Source organism: Chanodichthys erythropterus, chromosome 11 (assembly GCF_024489055.1).
Source record: "Chanodichthys erythropterus isolate Z2021 chromosome 11, ASM2448905v1, whole genome shotgun sequence".
In the NCBI taxonomy this organism is placed as follows: domain Eukaryota; kingdom Metazoa; phylum Chordata; class Actinopteri; order Cypriniformes; family Xenocyprididae; genus Chanodichthys; species Chanodichthys erythropterus.
In genome coordinates this window covers 15,060,821-15,083,600 of record NC_090231.1, presented here as the reverse complement: position 1 = coordinate 15,083,600, position 22,780 = coordinate 15,060,821, and the positions used below count along the sequence as shown (strand labels likewise).

At 38.7% G+C, this 22,780-nt stretch overlaps 1 protein-coding gene across 1 annotated transcript in view; it reads left to right on the top strand.

Moving 5' to 3' along the window:
• The first annotated feature begins 4,950 nt into the window (after positions 1 to 4,950).
• The window catches only part of sema4f (sema domain, immunoglobulin domain (Ig), transmembrane domain (TM) and short cytoplasmic domain, (semaphorin) 4F), an 81,226-nt gene continuing 63,396 nt past the window's right edge, over positions 4,951 to 22,780 (top strand). Inside the window, exon 1 of the mRNA XM_067400480.1 lies at positions 4,951 to 5,710. Within this exon, the coding sequence (XP_067256581.1) occupies positions 5,623 to 5,710 (88 nt within the window). The 5' untranslated portion in view covers positions 4,951 to 5,622. The remainder of the gene's footprint in view (positions 5,711 to 22,780) is intronic.

Genomic DNA, 22,780 nt, shown 5'->3' with positions numbered 1-22,780 from the left:
TGGTGCACATTCATTTGTGTTTTGATGATTTTCTGATTTTCTCTTTCTTTCCACAGCTCTTGATATTCCAGAATTATTATATGCATTAGTCTGCACATTTCTTTCCGTGTTCGTACTATAAGTTAGTTTGATTTGACCTGGTGCATGCTGGGTTGGCTGGTGCCTGCCAAAGCCATCTTGGACAGCTTTTGGTCACGAAGGACTGCTTTAGAGAAATACAGAATATTCTGGGTTCAATACAAGTTAAAGTGGTCCTTGATTATGACTTTTTTAACTTTAGTTAGTGTGTAAATCCTGAAACACACCAAGCTGACGCCAACGAACTAGTGGCGATGAAAGCAGACTGCGGGGTTGGCTCACGTCGGCAGCGTCTGGGTCCAAAGTTGCCCTGACTCACCAAACCGACGCTCGACAGTCGACGGCCAAGTAGCACGTCCAGAACAGACGCCTGCGTAAGAAGTAATGCCTTTCCGTACCAGCAGGTGGCAGCAGCTGAACAGCCAATCAGAATGATCAGATGGCCCGACTGACCGACAAGCTCCAACGCCGATTCAACGTGTCGAATCAGCCGACGGTGCGGAACACACTGAGAAAACTTAGTCGGCCGATGAACAAAAACTGCCCGATGGCCGACCGTTGGCTTGGTGTGTTCTGGGCTTAATGTTGCTGTTTGAGCATAAACCACATCTGCAAAGTTGCAACGCTCAAAGTTCAATGCAAAGGGAGATATTTTCTTTTACAGAAATTGCTTTTTAAGGACTGCAACAAATGGCTGGTAGAAGCTACAACAAGCTTCTTCCTAGGTTGGTGACATCACAAACCCCAAAATTTACATAAACCCTGCCCCCGGGAACACGCAACAAAGGGGGTGAGGCCATGTTGGGCTGCTTTAGAGAAGAGAAAAGGTCGTTGTAGTAGAGTGTTGTTGCCATGCCGTCATTTTATGCCGGACTGTTTCTCAAACGAGGGACTGGAACACTGGATTTGCACAAAAGATTAACATGATGGCACATGCTAGTTGATGAGTTGAATCAACTCCACAGCAACTACATAAATTTATCCAGTAACCATTCAGAAATGTCTAGTTGCATTCAAAAATTTGTAACTTCTTCTTGAGTCTCTCCATCAGTGTCCGACTCTGGTTTGAACAATGTAAGGCTGAACACCGTTACTGACAATCATCATTTTGGTTGCATGAGATTCTCCAGCTATGTTGTTGTTGAGTATCTGAAGCGCAAGCTGTTAAAGCTCCGCCATCTTTTGGAAAGTGGGCCGGGAACATCAGCTCATTTGCATTTAAGAGGAAACGCACACAAAATCTGCAAGTTTTTGCTCACACCCAAATAGGGGCAAATTTGACAAAGCTATAATAAATTATCTTTGGGGTATTTTTAGCTGAAACTTCGCAGACACATTCTGGGGACACCAGAGACTTATATTGCATCTTGTGAAAAGGGGCATACTCCACTTTTTTTGAAAATAAGAACATTTTCCAACTCTCATAGAGTTAAACAGTTGAGTTTTACCGTTTTCAAATCCATTCAGCCGATCTCCGGGTCTGGCGGTACCAGTTTTAGCATAGCTTAGCATAGTTCATTGAATCTGATTAGACCGTTAGCATCGCGCTCCCCTAGAGTGTTCCTTTAAGCTTAACAGCATTTATGGCATAATGTTTATTACCACACACACACACACAAAATAATGACTCAATTTGACTCATCTCTCATTTTCTTAAAAAATAAAAATAAAATAGGTGAGGCACTTATGAAAGTAAATGGGATAAATTTTGGGAGGATTTAAAAGCAGAAATGTGTAGCTTATAATAAAATAAAAAAAATCGATTTAAAAATTTTTTAGACAAGTAGAAATTAATTTTCACTTTTGCAGAGCTTGCTCTATTTTGGAAGACCAATATTGATATATTCCTATATTTTTTATGATCATTTACAGTTTTGAACTCTGTGAATTGTTATCCTTATAACAAATAACTCATTAACATTTGCTGCACAGTGTCACTGACCTCAGTGCACTAATACATTATTTAGTCTTTTTAATGAGACACATGCACACAACTAATTAATGAGGGTTTGTATGCTGTGACTATCCAGACAAACATTTAATTCAATTATGATACTGTTTGTCCATAGCTGTGCCTGTTTATGTTTTCCTGTAAGGTCATCTTTTAGTCTGGGACTGATGGGGACAAGCAGATACACACACATGAACAATAATTAAAGAGCTTGCTGATTTCCATTTAATTGTTTTTGTCATAAACTCTATAGTTTCAATCTCGTCTATGCACATATCTATTGATAGTGACAGATACTGACATACATTTTTATATTTTAAGAGTTAACTCATTACACACACACACACACACACACACACACACACACACACACACACACACACACACACACACACACACACACATTGTTGGATGTGAATGCAATAAAGTCATAAAATGGTGGATGTTGGATTTTCATGTTGGGACATAATGATTTTTATACTATACTACGGAAGAGGATTAGGGCCAAGCAATAATAAAAAAATAAAACCATCTCGAGATTAAAGTTGTTCAATTTCGAGAAAAAAGTCTAAATAAAATGTTGAGAATAAAGTCATTGAATTACGAGAAAAAAAGTTGTTAGATTATGAGAACAAATTAACGAATTTGTTCTCATAATCTAACGACTTTTTTCTCGTAATTTAATTACTTTATTCTCAACATTTTATCTTGACTTTTTTCTCAAAATTTAACGATTTTTTTCTTGAAATTTAACAACTTTAATCTCGAAATGGTTTTATTTTTTTATTATTGCTTGGCCCTAATCCTCTTCCGTACCTATACAAATTGAATATTGAAAAAACATTAAATTACCCATCACAGAATACTTTCTGCATTTTTACATTTTCAAAAAACATTACTTAGTATGATTTATAAGCTGTTTTCCTTATGGTGACCAAAAAATGCCCCCACAAGGACAAGGATTTCGGAAATTCCGATCATTGCATTTTGTCCCCATAATGTATACCTGAACCACATACACACATAATTCCTCCACTTCCCCCCATTAAGATATTACATTGTTGATGTGACCTTTTAGAAATATCCCAATCATTGGTCTCTGTAGGGGTCTCTATGTAAACCGCGACACTTCTTTCTTTATGCTCAGGGGACAGCGAGACCTCACTTCAAGGGTTCAGGCCCCACACTGTGTGTTACTCGCTCAGCTCAGGGGAAGAATAATAATGTCCTCCACCAGATAAGTTCCATGACAATCCCTTTAAGGTCTTTTCAACATGCCATAGCTGATTGGTCTTTCTATAAATGACCTTTCTATAAAAGACCTTAGAACCTGATCAGAGATCAGTTGTTGTATGTAATCTGCGATGATGAAGGTATGGGAAGCTGATGTTGGAACAGTTATTTAAAGCACACAGCACATTTGGGCCTCCAGGAATTCACCTATGGTGTCCTTTTGTTTGGTCCATAAAAGAGTTTTTTGGAATTCAGTAAGGTTGAGTGGAACTCATGCCCAGCTAGATGAGAGTTTAAGAACATAATAAAGGCAGAGTAATTAATTATAGCTTGGTTATTTACACAATGGCAAGAAAACTGGAACAATTGGCCATATTAAGGAATTGAGAATTAGCCTAGCTTATATGAGAGTGTCAACAAGTTAATTTTACTTTTTTGAAAGGGACATTTTTTACTTTTATTATCATCCAAATTTATAAAGTTTGCTTCTAACAGAACTAGCTTCTTGTTTGTGTTGTTTTCACCAAAAACTATGGAGGATATGTCATTCATGACCAGGCTTTTGTTAGTTCAAAAGATATTAGCCTACAAAAGGACAGAAAACGAACACAGAAAAGACATTTGAAATGGTCACCAATTAAAGTAATATTACCAAAATGTTCCTTTAATTAGAGAAAGAACAAAAAAAAAATACTTATCAGTAAAACAGGATGCTCACCTGTCCAGAGGGGGGCGTCGTGAGGAATGTCAGTAATTAGAGCCTATACAAACAAACTGTCTCGTATAAGGATCGTTTAAACGACAGTCATCAAGTATGGCTTGTTTTCAGTGATAACCTGGATGTTGCTCAACATATATTTCCTCAGAAAACCTTTATCTATTCAGTCCACAACTTGTTCCTCCGTCACCTTTGACCGCTCACCGCCTCTTAGATTCGCTGGTCTTTGTCCTGCTGCCCCGTGAAATCCAGAGAGTGCTGAAGCCCTCAGATGTCGTTGTTCTTGCGCGGATTACAGAGAGGCAGATGGACAGCGGGTCGTGGCCTGCGCAAATCCGCCCTCCCCCGTGCTTTTGTCGGGAATAAGAGTAGATTTATCAAAGCACTCCCTCTGCCTTCTCATGCACGTTCCCGTCGCAACAAGGACTTGCATTAATCATAAATAATAGAAATATATGACAGCTCCTCCTGCCACATAAGCCTATCACAGGTTTTGTTTGAATTTTAAGTAGCCTATTTTAATAGAATTAATAGAAATATGTGAATGTTTAATCGGACTAGTGGGAAAATTAATAATTTAATCATTATAATTACTACTGACTGAGATTAGAGATTTTTTATTTAGAACCGGTTCCATTTTATAGCCTGATTCAAGAACGAATTATTTTCTTTTAACGTGAATCAATGCCTATTTTATAAAGAATGCATGATTTTTTTTTTTTTTTTTTTTTTAGCCAAATAGGCTATTTATATTCAATATATAACCTAGGCAAGGAACAAATATTGAGTTGCATTTTTATGCTGCCCCTTTAAATACACATTTTGAAAGAATTGCATTACTTTTTAATATCATTTGGCAACATACTGCTGAGGGCAGCAGCCTACAATAATTGTTAACGGAACCAGAATCGTTAAATAGTATAAGAATTGGCATCCGAATCGTTAAATTCATCACGATTCCTTTCAAATCAAGACGCTTCACCTGTTGTGACGTAGACAATGGGGCGGGCCCCGAGCACTTGACTGTGCCTCTGTGCCTATTAGAGATTACTGAGACGGCTGGAAAGCGAATTCACGCTTTTGGTTTTCTTTCTCAGGCTTGTACATTTGGCTTTTTCTGTTTTATATGTTTTTGAAAACCCACGTTGGACATATTCAGATATTATTTACTCGGACGGGAATATCCGGTGGTCATACGGGACAATTGAATTGTGTTGAAGCCAGAGCTGGAGGATTTGAACGGCAGGGCAGGCGACACGCGCTCCTTCTACTGCTTCAAGCTTCTGGCAGCGAATGTATTTCACATTGGATTAAACTTCGGGAAAGTTTAACATTTTCTCGGAAGCAAGCAGATTTGGTTTACCCATATTGTGCGATGCGCTGAATTGCGCTGGTGATTATTTCGAGTCTCAAAGAAAAAGGACAGCGTGGACGTTTTGAATTTCTGTTCTGTTGCGGACAGCAAGAATATGCTGACTTTAAATTAGTTTAGTAAAAATAGCATCCATATTGTAACTATTTAACCCATTTAAACTGTGCGTAGCCAAATCTCCAATCTTCCTCGTTACAATGACCTGGAGCTGAGACTGGAAGCAGAGGACTGTCTCCGAACTAGTAGAAGAGCGGTTCCTGTTGTTGGAACATGAAGTCAGTTACTGGACTGTTTGCTTCAACTGTGTTGCTGTGTTACACGATCTCATCCTGTAGCGCCACTATCAACAGCCATGGAGGTGAGTTCAGTTCAACAACTGATGCAAGAAATAATAATAATAGCTATTAGAATGACATTTCTCCTTGAAATGTTTGAAACGCAGAGAAGTACTACTCACAAAAAGCTGTTTAAAAGTCAAACATTTAAAGTGTTATTTGACACTTTTGGCGTGTGTGTGTGGAAAGTCTGTGAACGTAATAGGCGGGAGGCAGGTGACAACCTGTGCGCGCGCACACATGGAAGCTATGGAAAAGATAATAAAACACAACAGCGATATAGTTTAATTTGTGGCAGTTGTCGATTCGGTATTATTTCTGTGTATATAATCGTAAGCTTTATGCATCTTCAGTGGTTCTGAGTCCTATAGGCTGTAATGATTCACATTAGATAGGCTAAATGTCATGAAGCCTAGTTTGAAGGGAGAAATTCATTTAATATACATGCATTTGTGTGAGACAAATCCTTCCTGGGGACAGTCCAACATTGTTTTTCTGGATTTGTGAAAGTGAATCATGTTTTCACTCGCGTGTTTAACTTTATTCTGTCGATACTCTCTCACTCAGCAGTTCTCTCCTCGTGCAGATACAGTCAGACCTGCGCATTTATATGTAGGTTACCATGAAACAGCGCTTGACAGTTTGGGGCAGACCGCATAATGCATACTAGACAGTGATTTTCGCTTTCCATAGGCATGCTGGTGCTGAAATTATGTGAAATGCCACTCAGAGGAAAGGTTTAGCTACTTGAAAACACTAAGCACCCAACTCATCACCCATCTTCACCTGAGCACTGTTTGAACAGAAAGTCCAATCACGACACACTATAAATAAACTCTCAGACACCTTTTTGCATCAAGCTTATTCTGTCCATACAGTTGTTTCTGACAGTCATTTAAGTGTCTTGTGTTTAAAAGGGTTTCTTACACTTGCATTTGTGCTGTTTTATTGGATATCCACACATCACAACATTTTTGGGAATGCCATGAACACAGGCAAGCCGAGTGATGTTATACTAGATATCAGAAACATCTTTTGACCCATTAAATTAGAGCACTGTTGTATGAAATGTACATTTAGACCTGCAGTGAGAACGTGTTTATCTTTCTATTCTCTTATGCGTTTGTAGCTACTGTGGAGATATGGGTAGCCATGGTCATAATACTTATCTTTACTCCTGTGATAATCAAAATGTGTTATATACTACAGTGCAGTCTATATACGTCTGACCTCTCTGCTTGAGTGTGTGGAGAAAAATCCTTGGCTCATATGGGTACCCTCGAATAGTCATGTTTCTAATTCTACTCACATGAACATGATTAGGAGCTCAAACACAATGGTCACCGTTTCATACATTAATGTGACGTTATGAACCATGACTGAATCAAAATCTCCTGTTTTGGAAACATGCTTTTTACAATGGTGTGCAATTCGTAGAATTCAGGGCTGGTTGTTTGTTGACGTGGAATGGGCAGATGCATGTCTTTAGTAGAAAAGGAGTCTCAAAACAAACATCAGAGCAGCAGTTAGGAAACATGGAGGTACAGCAGTAATAAGTAAAGGAAAATATAAGTAGACAGGTTTAATAAGGTGAATCTTGTGCGTTGGTTTCAGATATTTCTCTTCCACCTACACATGGTCATGACTTTTGCATTCTTCTCACAGCTTACTCCTACAGCGTTATGGGCTTACGTGCATCAGCAGAAAAACTCACAGACGTTTTGTGCTGCATTCCTAACAAAGCAGCAATGGGTTTTTTGTGTTAAATGTCATAGCTAACGTAAGCACACTGATGAGAACTGTATTAATTTTGTGGTATAATAGTTTAACTCTGTGTGAAGAGTTTGTGTACTGCATTTTGCAAATTCTTTTGCTTAGTCCCCCATTAATATACCATAAATTTAAATGACACAAGGTGCACAATTTATCTGATCCTATTTTCTTGAACATGTATTTTGCCAATGTTAATGTTTTATAGCTGTCTGAGAAGGGGCTCTCCTGGGAATCCCTCTAATTTAATTTCATGTCTTTAGAAACACTTTAAAGTGCAGTGTTGATTAGATTATCTCTTTTCAAGGGTATATTCATGCAAACTTAATATAATAGAAACAGCACAGCAGGCTAACGGCACACAAGGTCTAATAAAGGTCCTTCCAGGCGTTTGAGGGTAAGACCAGTGTGGCAGACAGCTTAGGTCAAATGTCAAAGGTCATGCTGCATTTGTGAATACTATAGGTTGTCTAGTCTGTTTTTAAGGATATAAGCTTTGCTTAAGCTTTCTTGTTTTTCTCTTACACTCTTCCTCTTGCTCTCGTTTCTCTTACACTCTTCCTCTGCGTCTCCATGTTACAAAATGGCTATGAACTGATTAAGGGTCAGACAGATTACCTAACAACCCAGACTGACAATTTTAGCCATGACAACACAAATCCATCCGTCACTGAGAGCCAAAACGATGTGTGTTTGCCGTCTGTCTGCTTGACTCTGTAATACAGACCTGGTGTAGATTGTAATGTGAGTGAAGCCATATTTGATGCATGTCTGCGTGCATATAACTAAAAAAAATTTTTTTGTGCACTTTACTTTTCTCTATCGATTCATGCACACATGTCCGAGAATAGCCAGATTTTCCAGCTATGAAGCGTTCAAATATTTTTTTAAACTTTCAGTATAAAAACCTACCTGAATAAAGCATTTTATTCAGAATTTCATTTTTTCAAATTTGGCCTTTCACAAGTTTGACACGCATATGCAAGAAAAAAATTGTGTTTTTGTGAAGAGTATGTATGGTGCGGGTCATCCCCCTAAGTGTGTTTCATCATGTTGAAATCATGTGACCCATAGTGTTTCAAAAATTAGGCAATTAGAAGAAATTAGACACACTTATTGTCATGCTTTACTAATTACAACGGGAGAATTGGCTGAAGAAGCAGAAATGTTCTGAAGCCAGAAAGAGCGCAAAAAAATGAGTGCAAGCCTTGGTACCGCATGTACAAGGTAAAGATTTGATGGAGAAAACCTTGAGTAGTGATGCCATGCTTGCTTCTTTTTTTGTTGGACAGATAAGGGAATTAATTATTGCGTAGACTGCTCACTAAAGCTCACTAGTGTCAGTTTAATTTACGTAAAACCCAGAGACAATAATGCTGATCCAGTGCAGCATCTAACACCATTGTAGTATCAGTACTTAAAGGGTTAGTTCACCCAAAAATGAAATTCCTGTCATTAATTACTCACCCTCATGTCGTTAAACACCCGTAAGGCTTTCGTTCATCTTCGGAACACAAATACAGATATTTTTTTATCAAATCCAAGAGGTTTCTGATCCCCAGTAGAAAGCAACGTAATTACCACATTCAAGGTCCAGAAAGGTAGTAAAGACATAGCCCATGTGATTACAGTGGTTCAACCTTAATGTTATGAAGTGATGAGAATACTTTTTGTGCACAAAAACAAAACAAAAATAATGACTTTATTCAACAATTTCTTCTCTTTCCTGTCGTTCTCCTACGATGTTGACGTTGTACATACAGTGCAAAGCTTCCAGGTTATTATCATTATTGGCCCGCTCCTGCGTCAGCATCACACACATGCGTCGTGCTGCTCACGTGATCCGCTTTAGCCAATACTGAGTCGGCATTCTGACATAGAATCTAGAAGCGCTGCACTGCATTTACTACGTCAACTGCGTAGGAGAATAACGGGGAAGAAATTGTTGAATAAAGTCATTATTTTTGTTGTGCACAAAAAGAATTCTCTTCATTTCATAACATTAAGGTTGAACCACTGTAGTTACGTGGACTGTTTTAGCAATGTCTTTACTACCTTTCTGGACCTTGAATGTGGTACTTGCATTGCTTTCTAAGGGGGATCAGAAACCTCTCGGATATCATCGAGAATATCCTAATTTGTGTTCCGAAGATGAACAAAGGACACGAGGGTGAGTAATTAATGACAGAAATTTCATTTTTGGGTGAACTAACCCTTTAAACTACATGAGCAACAGCAATCCAAAGGACTACTGAATGCACCTTTAAACTAATAAAAGTAGGACTGTAAAAGCACTCAATACATTGTTTTCTCATTATTGTCATTTTGCTCTTCAACCCAGTGCCTTTTACTAAATGCTCTGACGCACACATCCTATACATAGGCTCACACCCAATAAGACAGACGCCATATAGTACTTCTAATCCATTAGTGCTCAAGCTTAACAATCAGATCAACTTTCTGGTACAAAAGTTTTTTGTGTTGCAGGAGGCTCCAAGTAGATCTTCAGTCTTGATATATCAGAAATACAAAGACAGATGTCTGTATCAGCCACACACACCCTCTGATCTCTGCCACACATACCGGCTAACTGTCCCCAGCAGAGGATGAGTGGACAGTAATGCAGTGTCCTGACTCATCAGTAAGTGTTGAGTGCTCACGGACTCCTTTGAGCTTACTGGGATTTCGCTAAGTAGGACATGGTACTGGATCAAAATCCTTGTTAGTCCTGGAACAACATTCCTATCAACCAATCAAAAGAACACAACAAATTTTGAGGTCATTGGTATGCTTTGTATTATGATGCAGCAGCTGACATTATTGCTTAATTTTTTATAGCTTATAATAAAGTTCTTCAAATTGTTTCAGAGGAATAACTGATTTGATTTCAGCAGCCCAAGGCTATGCAGTAATGCAACAACTGGATGTTTATATTAACAGACCTTTGAGCTTCTGTGTGCCACACCTGGAGATGTAACGACCTGTTTCTGTGGTGAAGTGTGACATACACACACTATGTGTGTGCTCCCTCTGGGGGAGGTGGGACGGTCCCTACTGTGGCAACCTTCCCTAGAAGAGCTGAGTAAAGACTGCTTCACCCTCAATAAAACTCACACTGCAGGGTGGTAGGAAACAGCTCTCTGTGTCTCATTAAATGTTTCATGTGCTTATTTTAATGAGTGTCTATCTGTTTTCCTCAGCCTGGATCTGCCTGGTACAAATGTGCAGTACGGTCCCATTTGTCTGTGTTGTGGTCTTTGCATTAAACTCTTTGGGTGTGTTCACACTTGGCAGATTTGGTTAGATTAAAATGAACTCTGGTGAGATTGCTCTGTTAATGCGATGCATTTGGATAAGTATGAACGCTGCCATCCAAACCCTGGTGTGCACCAAACAAGTGGACCGCCATCCCATTGCAGCATATCTTTATTCGAGTATGTAACGGAGGAATTCCTGCCACTTTTTTGACTCCTTTACACATTTTCTAAGCTCTTCGCAAGTTCTAAAGATACCATCATATGTACACACATACAGCGCTCGCGTTTAGCCCAGCACACAGCATTGTTTTGGATGTTCAGTAAGTTCCATCACAAAGTATATGCCATAAAAGCCTTTTTTGTTGTTTTTTCAGTGTTAAAAATGACAGTGTAAATGCTAAGCAAAAGAACCAAACTACAAGTGTGTCTTCACCAAATGTGAGCAGTGCAATGCGGCATGACAAAAGCAAATAGAACCCATTATAATCATTGATGCTGTACTGTTTACACTGAATGTGGCAGTACGCGACATTACAAATTCCCGACATTAAACAGACTTCAATCATTTACACTACTTATGACACAAAGAACAAATGGATTTGCAACGGTCACTTTGGCTACATTCAGACTGTCAGTCCAAATCCAATTTTTGTGCAAATCCAATTGAAATCCGATCAGATTTAGCAAGTGTGAACAGCAAAAATTCACATGAAATCCGTTACGAGCTACCATTTCTGGAAACCTGTTTCAGTCTGTTATGAATGGTTTTTGGGTAGTTTATGTGAGGAAACATGCTGAAAGTCACTGCAGAAACGAAGTTGGGTTTGTTGCAAAGTGCCAGACGAGCAGTAAATGACAATATGAAGGAAACGTGTTTTAAAACCTGCGGAGACAACAGCACAGAATAAAGCTACTCATACCAGCCTCCTACATTTCTGTTATCCAACACGGTGGCTACACATTTTTATGCTGTAAATAAGACGGCCCCTCCATGCTGCGGTTGTTGTTGTTGTTGTTGGGGTATGCCTACCAACGCAACATCGTTGCCATAGAAACCATTGCAGATTTTCCGGAAAACGAAAGAACGGCATGGGACACACAAAATAGGATCTGAACAGTTGTGATTCACAATGTGGACAGTCAATAATTTTAGATCAGATACGATTCCAATCGGATACACAAATAATCAGATTTAGACCGACAGTGTGAACATAGCCTCAGTTGCGTCCAGTGTAGATAGCCTCAAGCTCTCACAATTCTTACTGATCCCTTAGAATGATATATTTCTTATATACTTCTCAATGGAACACATTTAGTTACCTGCTCTCATTGGCCAGTGACTGACTCAGCTCATGAATATGTGATAAGCCGTCATGATTGATGAAGAAGGTGCTGTGGGTCAGCAAGAGGGAACGGAGTCTAGAGCTGCTGAGCTCTGCACTGATTGGAAAGTATTGATTTGAAGGAAAGATGGGACATGATGCAGTTCAAGGAATATGTGTTTATTGATCTGATCTTAGATATTGAGTTAGTTCTGAATTTAAGCCCTTTCTTTAGGTTTGTTTGATGCACTCTCTGGCATACTGTTACTTTTCACCTCCATTTTTTTTCTTTAGTTGAGTGCTGACTATTCATACTTGGGGATAGTGATTTTTTTTATTTTTATAACCCATTCGATTTTGACTGGCTATCTTTTGTACCCGTTTCTGCAAAGATGGCAAAGATGTATGCTGCGAGTTGGGGTGAAGTGTGGTTCTTATAAATCCTGAGATCAATCTTTTTTCTTTATGCTAGTGCTTCTCCAGCAAATACCCCCCTTTTTTTTTTGGTTATGCATGTTACTGCTGAATCTATATCCTTGATTATGACTGGCTGAACCACATTGGAAGCTGTTATAAATACTCTATAAACACACACCTGTGACCTAACCACAGCGGCACATTAATAGTGATGTAATTATGTGTTGCAATAATTCTATTAAACATTTCTGAAGAACTATTGCTTGGTGGAAGACTTTTGTGTTATTTTCGGGGTCTGCTCCAACCATGGCTGTGCCAGCAAGGAAACCCAGCAAACCATTCAAACCCTTAATGGCAGGATGCAGCCTTGAGAGAACAAAGGAAGACTGGAGTTCTCTCTACACGCATACACACAAACATGTATACGACCCTCCCCTGTTTCAATCAGAAAAGGCCTGACTAATGGAAATCACTGATTGTGCTGTGGAGGTGAAGGTAGAAGATGTAAAACCCATGCCATTCTCTCTTTCATCCCTTTCTTTATTGCTGACCTGTAATTGGCCACTGGAGGTGGTAATTAAAACAGGATGGCTTGTGAAACACTGAGGAAGGTTAATTTGTCAAATAGAGGTTTTCCCCGACTGGTCTCGTTGCAGGTTGCCTGTTTATGCCGATCTAGGATCAGCCCTTCCAATCCTGAGCCTGCAATCTGAACAGAGTGCAAAGAAAAGCACTAAAGACTCCCTGTCGTGGCCATATGGGAAGAAGTGGCTGCTGGGAAGTCCAGACACAGCCTGAGCTTCTGTGTGGTGGCTGTAACATAAGAGGGAAATGGGAAAAAGATGCGGAATTGTTTTTTTTGCATATGTTTCGGGTGGCTGTGCAACAGATGCCGCCCTCTTTTTCTCTTTCTCTGTCTAATCAAGCTAAAAGGTTGAGAATTATCTCTTTCGAGCGAGCAGGAATAAATCTCAGACAAAGAAATGATTTTGATGCATGTCTCTCTGGAGAGATACTTTTACAAATTGAAATGATTTGGAATGAAGCCAAGCAGGGCAAGGAAAGAGTGTTACAGGAAGCAGAGTGTGTATGTGTTTACTGCTCTCTCTCTCTTTCTCTCTCCTCCCTCTGGTGTCTGGCTCCTCTGGTTTTGGTAAAAGCAGCATGGTAGAAAATCATTATTGCCTTGTTCCATTATGGTAATTCAAGTGTTGTGTTTTTGCAACGTAAAAGGGGTTCTGAGTCGGGCATGATCGAGAGATACATAGAAAGAGGATGAAACTCTAAAAGCGCACACAGCCTTTGATCTCATACTTTGACTTAACTGAGTGAAAATATTAACCAGGCTGAAAGCTTTGTGATATGATGAGAGTGACTGGAGTTAAAGAACACAGAGAGAGAACAGAATGGAGCAGATGAGTGTAACGGAGAGGAATGAGAGCAGCACCAGAAGCGACTTCTAATAGTGTAAGGTTCAGTGTTGTGTATTATCCACTAATAGGATTGCTTTAGAGGGGTCTGTCTCAGTGTGATACATACAGTCTTATTTCCTGTCAAGAACTTATTTCACCCCAAATTCAATAGAGAGAATAAGAAATATAAGTAAAGTAAGCTTATTTTTAGGACCATCGAGATTTTTTTTTTTCTTCATTTTGACACCGGGTCTCATTCACTAAACATGTGTAGCATGTGAATTTGTGCGGGAAATCAATAACTCGTTATTCATCAATAACTTTCATTCTAAAAAGTATCCTAAATTTATCTTGACAAGGGCCAAATTGTGATGGCTAGATGACTGGGTCAGAGCATCTCCAAAACTGCAGCTCTTGTGGGGTGTTCTTGGTCTGCAATGGTCAGTATCTATCAAAAGTGGTCCAAGAAAGGAACAGTGGTGAACCGGTGACAGGGTCATGGGTGGCCAAGGCTCATTGATGCACGTGGGGAGCGAAGGCTGGCCTGTGTGATCTGATCCATCAGACGAGCTACTGTAGCTCAAATTGCTCAAGAAGTTAATGCTGGTTCTGATAGAAAGGTGTCAGAATACATTGTGCAGTTTGTTGCATATGGGGCTCATCATAGCCGCAGACCAGTCAGGGTGCCCATGCTGACCCCTGTCCACGGAGCAATGAAACAAGGTGGCCTGGTCTGATGAATCATGTTTTCTTTTAAGTTATGTGGATGGCTGAGTGCATGTGTGTCGCTTACCTGGGGAACACATGGCACCAGGAAGCACTATGGGAAGAAGTCAAGCTGGCGGAGACAGTGTTCTGCTGGAAAACCTTGGGTCCTGCCATCCATGTGGATGTTACTTTGACACGTACCACCTGCCTAAGCATTGTTGCAGACCACATACACCCTTTAATGCAGTGGTCGCTAACCCGTCGATAGCGATCAACCAGTCAATCTTCATCACTGTTCCAGTAGCTCGCGAAAACAACAGAAATATGAGTGCAGAAATACATTACATTTCTCCAGTCTTTGTACTGTAGTTTTGTATTTATTTTTCTGTTATTTTCGGGAGTTACTAGGACAGTGATAAAAGGTAAATAGCCCACATTATGTCTGAGTCTGTAAACGGCCGTTAACAAAAGGCCAAAGACGCTGAAGACGGACCCAAAGAGGAGAAAATTCTGTAGCAGACAGGGCAGCTCACTGTTCACGATGCTCGAAATATAGGAAGAAAATATAAATATTGAATTAGGGGTGAAGGGTTATATGAATGCATCTCTAAAAGGAGATTACTGTCTTCAGAAAAAAATTTGATGGTAATGGCATTTTATTTTCCACTTACCTCCGAATAAAGTAGCTAATTATTAGCGCAGTTCAGCTTTGTTTACAGCGGTAACCAAGGAAACACTGTATCACTGCTGCTCCATAAGCGCCACCTGCTGTTTGAGAGTGAATTTGTGTCTCATTCAGCCTGCTGTTTTTGTTTCAAGCTTTTTTTGTGTAGCATATAATTTCACAAAGATAAAGTCAGACCGTTCTGTTTTTGCTTTAAATCTTGAAATTAAATCTCAATTAATTCAAATAAAAAAAAAAAAAGTGCTCATGCAACGTGCGTAGCATCTTTGTTTGGATTGTGATTAAAAAGCAGTGGTTCCCTCTAATTTGAAATGGCTATGTATTTTTGTTTATAATAATAATAATAATAATAAATATCTGCAACCAGTAAGAGAATCTGCCAATTTGCTTGTAAAAATAAATAAATCAGAATCTAAATTGGTCATGAAAAAAGTACTAAATACAATCTGGGCTGTCTTTTTCTATCAATTAGATCTTGTCTTTCATAAAAGTCGAGGATCTTGGGCTTAAAAAGGTTGGTGACCACTGCTTTAATGGGAACGGTATTCCTTGGTGGCTGTGGCCTCTTTCAGCAGGATAAAGTTGGTTTGTATTGGTGTGTCTTCGATTCTGCATTAATGTTCACAGTCAAATATTCCAGTCAACATGTAGGTCACTAAATAATGCATTGTTTTCCTGGCTACAGTTTAAAGCTCTTACTGATTCATGGATTTTCGCCTCATCTCTTCTTTTATCATTTTACAAACCTATTTTATTTTATTGAGCCTTAAATGACTCATCCCATAAACCACCTGTTACACATTTCCTACAGCCTGTTTTTGTCTGTCCTCGGTTAGTAATTTAGTGAGCATTAGATGTGCATAACAGAAACTTTAAGATTCTGTCATTTGTAAATTCGAGAAAAAACATCACTATAAAAAATGTAATTTTAAATGCACCAAACATTCCAAAACATTTGTCCAATGGAGATAAGTTATATAACTCACACTCTCTATGACAGTCCCTTTCATCCGGTCTTTCGAAGACAGGAAGTGCATCCAGGGTGTTTTTACAACAGGAAATCATTTTAGAATTCACCTTCTGCCAAAGAGAAAACAAAAGGGATGTTGCACATAATGTTTGTACGCATTGACATGGATGGTATCAGGCTCCATAAAATAGACGTTTAATAGGACATCTAAGACAAAAGATCAGATATAACACTCTTAGTCTGAGTGTGTAGGTGTGTTTCCATATAATCATACATTGTTCCAGTTAGTCCTCTCTGTGAAAAGCACCCAGTAGTTAAGAGTACATTTCCACAACAACGATGAAAGAAAAAAAGGGAAAAGATTTTTCTTTGTATAGTTGACAACCTTGTCAAAACGATCCACTTTCACATGAATCCACGAAAAGACTAAAAATGCTGTATTTCGCATCTCAGATCAGTGGCGATGTCACTTTGTAAAGAAAGTCTATGCTCCTGTGCACATATGCAATATTTTACAGAGCACTTGTGCATAATACGCATGTGCATACTGTCACCATTTTCACAGATCTGCATTTTTGTTGTTTACACGGCCAAAACGCACAAGTTTTCTGTTTTTAGTTGAAAACGGTGTTGTGTAAATAGCTCCTTAGTTGACCTGTTTCTCTGGTCGACCTCCCTTTATCTGAAACATGTAAGTTCAAGCATAATTCAGCCAAATGGAGAATTATGGCTTATTCCAAAATTGTATACTGTCTGAATAGGTACAACATGTGATGAGGAACATACTTTGACTGTTTAAAATATGATCTATGAAGTTTGAATGTGTACAGGCTGAATGAAATCTGGATGTACTATATCAAAGTCCCTTTGAAGACAAGTCATTTCACTCGGCGGCCATCTTTGAAACGCCCCTCGGGCATCCAAGTGCAGCTCCTATCTCTTTGAATGGGGAAACATCAAATTCTCCAAAGCTGTTTGCCAAGCTTTCCATTAAATTTCATATTTGAAATCACCAGTGAAATCTGACCACAACTGTGTCATACATTTTGTTTCTAAATGCTCGAATCATGACAAAAAACTGTATTTTTCAGGCTGAATCAAGCTAATGCGCATGCGCAGTCCTAAATGCGTCTCATTTCGGAGGCGTGCATCTGACTGTTTCTATAGGAACCGGAGATTCTAACAGCTGCTGCAGTGACGCGATGACTTTACCAATCTGCGATTGGTTGCGACTGTTATTTAGAAGAAGGGACTTATAATATGAGTGATGCGTCTTGTGTTATTCTTTAAGGCAGGAACACACCAAGCCGACGGTCGGCCGTCGGGCAGTTTTTCTTCGTTGGCCGACTAAGTTTTCTCAGTGTGTTCTGCACTGTCGGCTGAAGTTGGTCCTCATCGGCTTTTTTCGGCCAATTCGAAATGTTGAATCGGCGTCGGAGCTCGTCTGTCCGTCGGGCCATCTGATCATTCTGATTGGCTGTTCAGATACTGCCACCTACTGGTACAGAAAGGCATTTCATCTCACGCAGGCGCAGAATGGACGGGCTACTTGGCCGTCGGCTGTTTAGCGTCGGTTTGGTGTGTCAGGGCAACTTTGGACACAGACGCTGCTGATGTGAGCCAACCCCACAGTCTACTTTCGTCGCCACTAGTTCATCGGCGTCGGCTTGATGTGCTCTGGCCTTTAGTCTTTGACCATGCTGTTGTTGGGAAACTAAAGTGTCCACCAGATGCGGATTCAAAACCTTGGCAGAAGTAGTAGATGATACGGGTACTTTTCGTCTACTGTTTTATGAATACTGTGAATTCAGACATAATAATTTTTTCACATAATATATGCCTACCACCCTACTATATTCAAGTGCAGGGTATGTCTTTATTTTGTGTATGGTCATGAATTCGGTCAAACACAACTTTAAAATGGTTGTCACTTGAGAGTGTTGTTGCAGTTTGGGGCAGTTGTGGCCTAATGGCTACAGATTCAGCCTTGTAACCCGAAGATCGCGAGTTTGAGTCTCAGGAAAAGGCAGGAAATGTAGGTGGGGGAGTGAATGAACAGCGCACTTTTCCACTCGCATTACCCACAACTGAGGTGCCCTTGAGCAAAACACCCAATCCCCAATCGCTCCCTGGGTGCCGCATCAAAAATGGCTGTGACTTCACTTCAGTTCACTTCACTTCAATATATCTGTATATCAGAAATAAGGTTGAGTCAAAAGTCCAACTGTGTGTTTTCTCTAGCAATGGTTTTTGTATGTTCATAAATTATAATTGTTTTTGTGAATTTTATCGTCCAAACTAAAATTTCAGTATCATATTTTTGCTATAGCTATTAAGTAAAGTAAAGAAGTGAACATACTACTTTTTCACATAATGTTTTCCACTTACTATATAGTAGGGTCGTAGGCAGGTTTGAACCCTTATTTTGGCTATGGTGATAAATTCCATATAAACGATTGTTTGGAGAAATGAGAATTGTGGACTCTGTCAGTTCTGTTCTGTTCTTAGACTTAAAATGAAAAAAATAATACTTCAGTTAACTGACACTTACTATCAAGTATTTTACTGTAAAATTACATGAAAAGATCTGTTTTTCATCATATACAGTGGCAAGAAAAAGTATGTGAACCACTTACAGAATCTGTGAAAATGTGAATAATATTAATAAAACGGGAGATCATACAAAATGCATGTTATTTTTTATTTAGTACTGTCCTGAGTAAGATATTTTACATAAAAGATGTTTACATTTAGTTCACAAGACAAACAAATAGCTGAATTTATTAAAATAACCCCATTCATAAATATGTGAACCATTGATTCTCAATACTGTGTGTGGTTACCTGATGATCCACAATGTTTTTTTGTTTTGTGATGGTTGTTCATGAATCTCTTGTTTGTCCTGAGCAGTTAAACTGAGCTCTGTTCTTCAGAAAAATCCTCCATGTCTTGCAGATTCTTCAGTTTTCAAGCATTTTTTGCATATTTGAACCCTTTCGGCAGTAACTGAATGATTTCGTGATCCATCTTTTTACACTGAGGACAATTGAGGGTCTCAAACACAACTATTAAAAAAGGTTCAAACATTCACTGATGCTCCAGAAGGAAACACGATGCATTAAGAGCCGAGGGGTGAAAACTTTTGAATTCAAATATCAAGGTAAATTGTACTTAATTTTTCTTCCGGGAAACATGAAATTATCTTCTGTTGGTTCCGAAGGGCAGTACTAAATGAAAAACAATGATATTTAAACAAAATAAGAAAAATTGTGACATCTTCATCCTGTTCAAAAGTTTTCACCCCCCGACTCTTAATGCATCGTGTTTCCTTCTGGAGCATCAGTGAATGTTTGAACCTTTTTAATAGTTGTGTCCCTCAATTGTCCTCAGTGTGAAAAGACGGATCTCAAAATCATACAGTCACTGCTGGAAAGGGTTCAAATATGCAAAAATGCTTGAAAACTGATGAATCTGCAGGACCTGGAGGATTTTTCTGAAGAACAGAGCTCAGTTTAACTGCTCAGGACAAACAAGAGACTCATGAACCACCATCATAAAACATAAAAACAGTCGTGGATCATCCATGTATCCACACACAGTATTAAGAATCAATGGTTCACATACTGCTGAATAGGGTTATTTTAAATAAATTCAGCTATTGTTTTGTCTTGTGAAGTAAATGTAAACATCTTTTATGTAAAATATCTTACTCAGCACAGTACTAAATAAAAAATAACATGCATTTTGTATGATCCCTCTTATTTTATTAAAATTATTCACATTTTCACAGATTCTGCAAGTGCTTCAGATACTTTTTCTTGCCACTGTATAGTAAGGGAACTTATGTTTGCTTAATTTTAATAAAGTGAGTGACTCCCCTCAACATCCATCACAATGCTAGGACATTAACTGACACAAAGTAACATTCGTTCAATAAACATTAAACCACATGCTAACGGACTGTAACCAGAACACATCATATGCACACAGAGACAGAGGTCGATAGCATCAGTTTATAAATATATCGCAGATCAATTTACAGATGTATAGTGGGTATCTATAAGCATATGCGCGCTAGACTTTGTAAAGCTCAGCAGTGCTGCATAAACAGTGATGATGTCACTCTAAAGATGTACAGCAATGTAGAAAGTCTCAAATAAACCAGGTAAAAATTTGACTGTATCTTCTGTTATGACATTTATTCAAACATTTTAAATAGTGCAGTTTCATTTTAGCCACTAAATCATATTAGAGTTTTGACCATATATAGTTTTAAGACTTAAGCTGCTCGAAATGACTGAATGCAGACTATAGTGTTTGTTTTACATGTACAGTTTCAAAGGCTGTGTTGACAGTGGACACAGGCAGCTGTGTTTTACATCATTCGCTCTCTCTCATTAGTCTTGAGGGCTCTCAGAGTAAGACGTAAGAGCTTATGTCCAGAGGTACCAGGCAACCATGCCTGACAACAGTCAGCTGAGATTTGTTTCTGTGCTTGTTTGTTTGTTTGTGTTATAAATATAGACTTGGCACAGCTTGTTTGCTTGAAAAATTTATGTTTTGTTTGTTTACATCTGATGCACGTGTTTGAGAAGGAGCTTAATAACACATAACTTTAAAATAGGGGCTAGTTGTCACATGAGAATGTTGCTGCAATATATATGCCAGAAATAATGTTTTGACTCAAAAGTCCAATTATACAAATATATTTTCTCTAGCAGTGGTTCTTGTATATATTGATCAAGACCCACATAAATTAGAATTGTTTATCCTCCAAACTAAAATCTCAATATCATCATGCAAAAACGCACAACCCTTGCAATCGTTCATTGAAGTCTGTGATGTCAAACATAGACCTGCTTGCTGTCAGGATAACATTTTTACCATTTAAGTACAATCGTAAGATATAAGTTTTGCACTGAGGAAAATGCGTATCAAATGCATTAAAGGTGCCATCAAACGTTTTTCTTTACAAGATGTAATATAAGTCTAAGGTGTCCCCTGAATGTGTCTGTGAAGTTTCAGCTCAAAATACCCCATAGATTTTTACAAAAAAATTTTAACTGCCTATTTTGGGGCATCATTAACTATGCACCGATTCAGGGCTGCTGGCCCTTTAAATGCTCACGCTCCCCGCCCACGGAGCTCGCGCTTGCCTTGAACAGCATAAACAAAGTTCACACAGCTAAGATAACCCTCAAAATGGATCTTTACAAAGTATTCGTCATGCAGCATGTCTAATCGCGTAAGTACAGTGTTTATTTGGATGTTTACATTTGATTCTGAATGGGTTTGAGGCTATGCTCTGTGGCTAACGGCTAATGCTACACTGTTGGCGAGATTTATAAAGAATGAAGTTGTGTTCATGCATTATACAGACTGAAAGTGTTTAAAAATGAATATAGCGACGGCTCTTCTCTCCGTGAATACAGTAAGAAACGATGGTAACTTTAACCACATTTAACAGTACATTAGCAACATGCTAACGAAACATTTAGAAAGACAATTTACAAATATCACTAAAATATCATGATATCATGGATCATGTCAGTTATTATTGCTCCATCTGCCATTTTTTGCTGTTGTCCTTGCTTGCTTACCTAGTTTGATGATTCAGCTGTGCAGAGATCCAGATGTTAATACTGGCTGCCCTTGTGCCTCGATCATGGGCTGGCATATGCAAATATTGACTGTTACGTGACAGTAGGTGTTATGTTGAGATTCGCCTGTTTTTGAAATTACGTTCTGCACACAGAGAAGTTCCGCAAGTGTAGCGGTTAAAACAATGCTGTATTCGTTCGGTACACATGCCGAACCGAAAGACCCATATACAAAAATGTTTGGTACGAATATTTATTAATTTATTTTAATTTATTTATTTATATATATTTTTGCCAATTGCCAAATGGTTTTATATTTATGTATGCTACTTTTTGGATTTCCATGCATCATTTTGTGCTTCATAATGGTTTTACTGCTTAACTTTACCTGAAATCACAATAGGCCAATTTAATCCCAGGTCCCATTGTGACAACTTCAGCCATATAGAGTGAGAAAATGTCACAAAAGTTTAATATTTGTTCAATGAACTGCATCTTTTGTCCTGAGTAATAACTTGGAAATTACCTGGAAATGTTTACTTTATTTTAAATATCTGTTTGCACTTCTGTGTCCATGCAAAAATTAAATTTTAGAAATAAACCTGCTCTGAGAAATATTCACTGAAGTGAAAAGTGTGACAACTATCCCTGGTCTCCCCTACACAAGTTTTCCATCTACACATATATGATGACACATGAATATGTGCATGAAAGCAGCTTCATTTTCAGTGTCAATGTTGGAAGACCAAATAAAAGACCAGCTTTTTTCTGGGTCTACCTGTATGTGTGATGTGGATAAATATTTATTATTGTTAAAGGGTGTGTATGCTATAGACAAAATCATATAATAGCCCTGAAGAGTTCATTCATCGCATCCTGCCTTTATGACACACACACACAAACTATGGCAATGGCATTTGAAGGTGAAAGGCAAGACATACTGAAAGAGAAT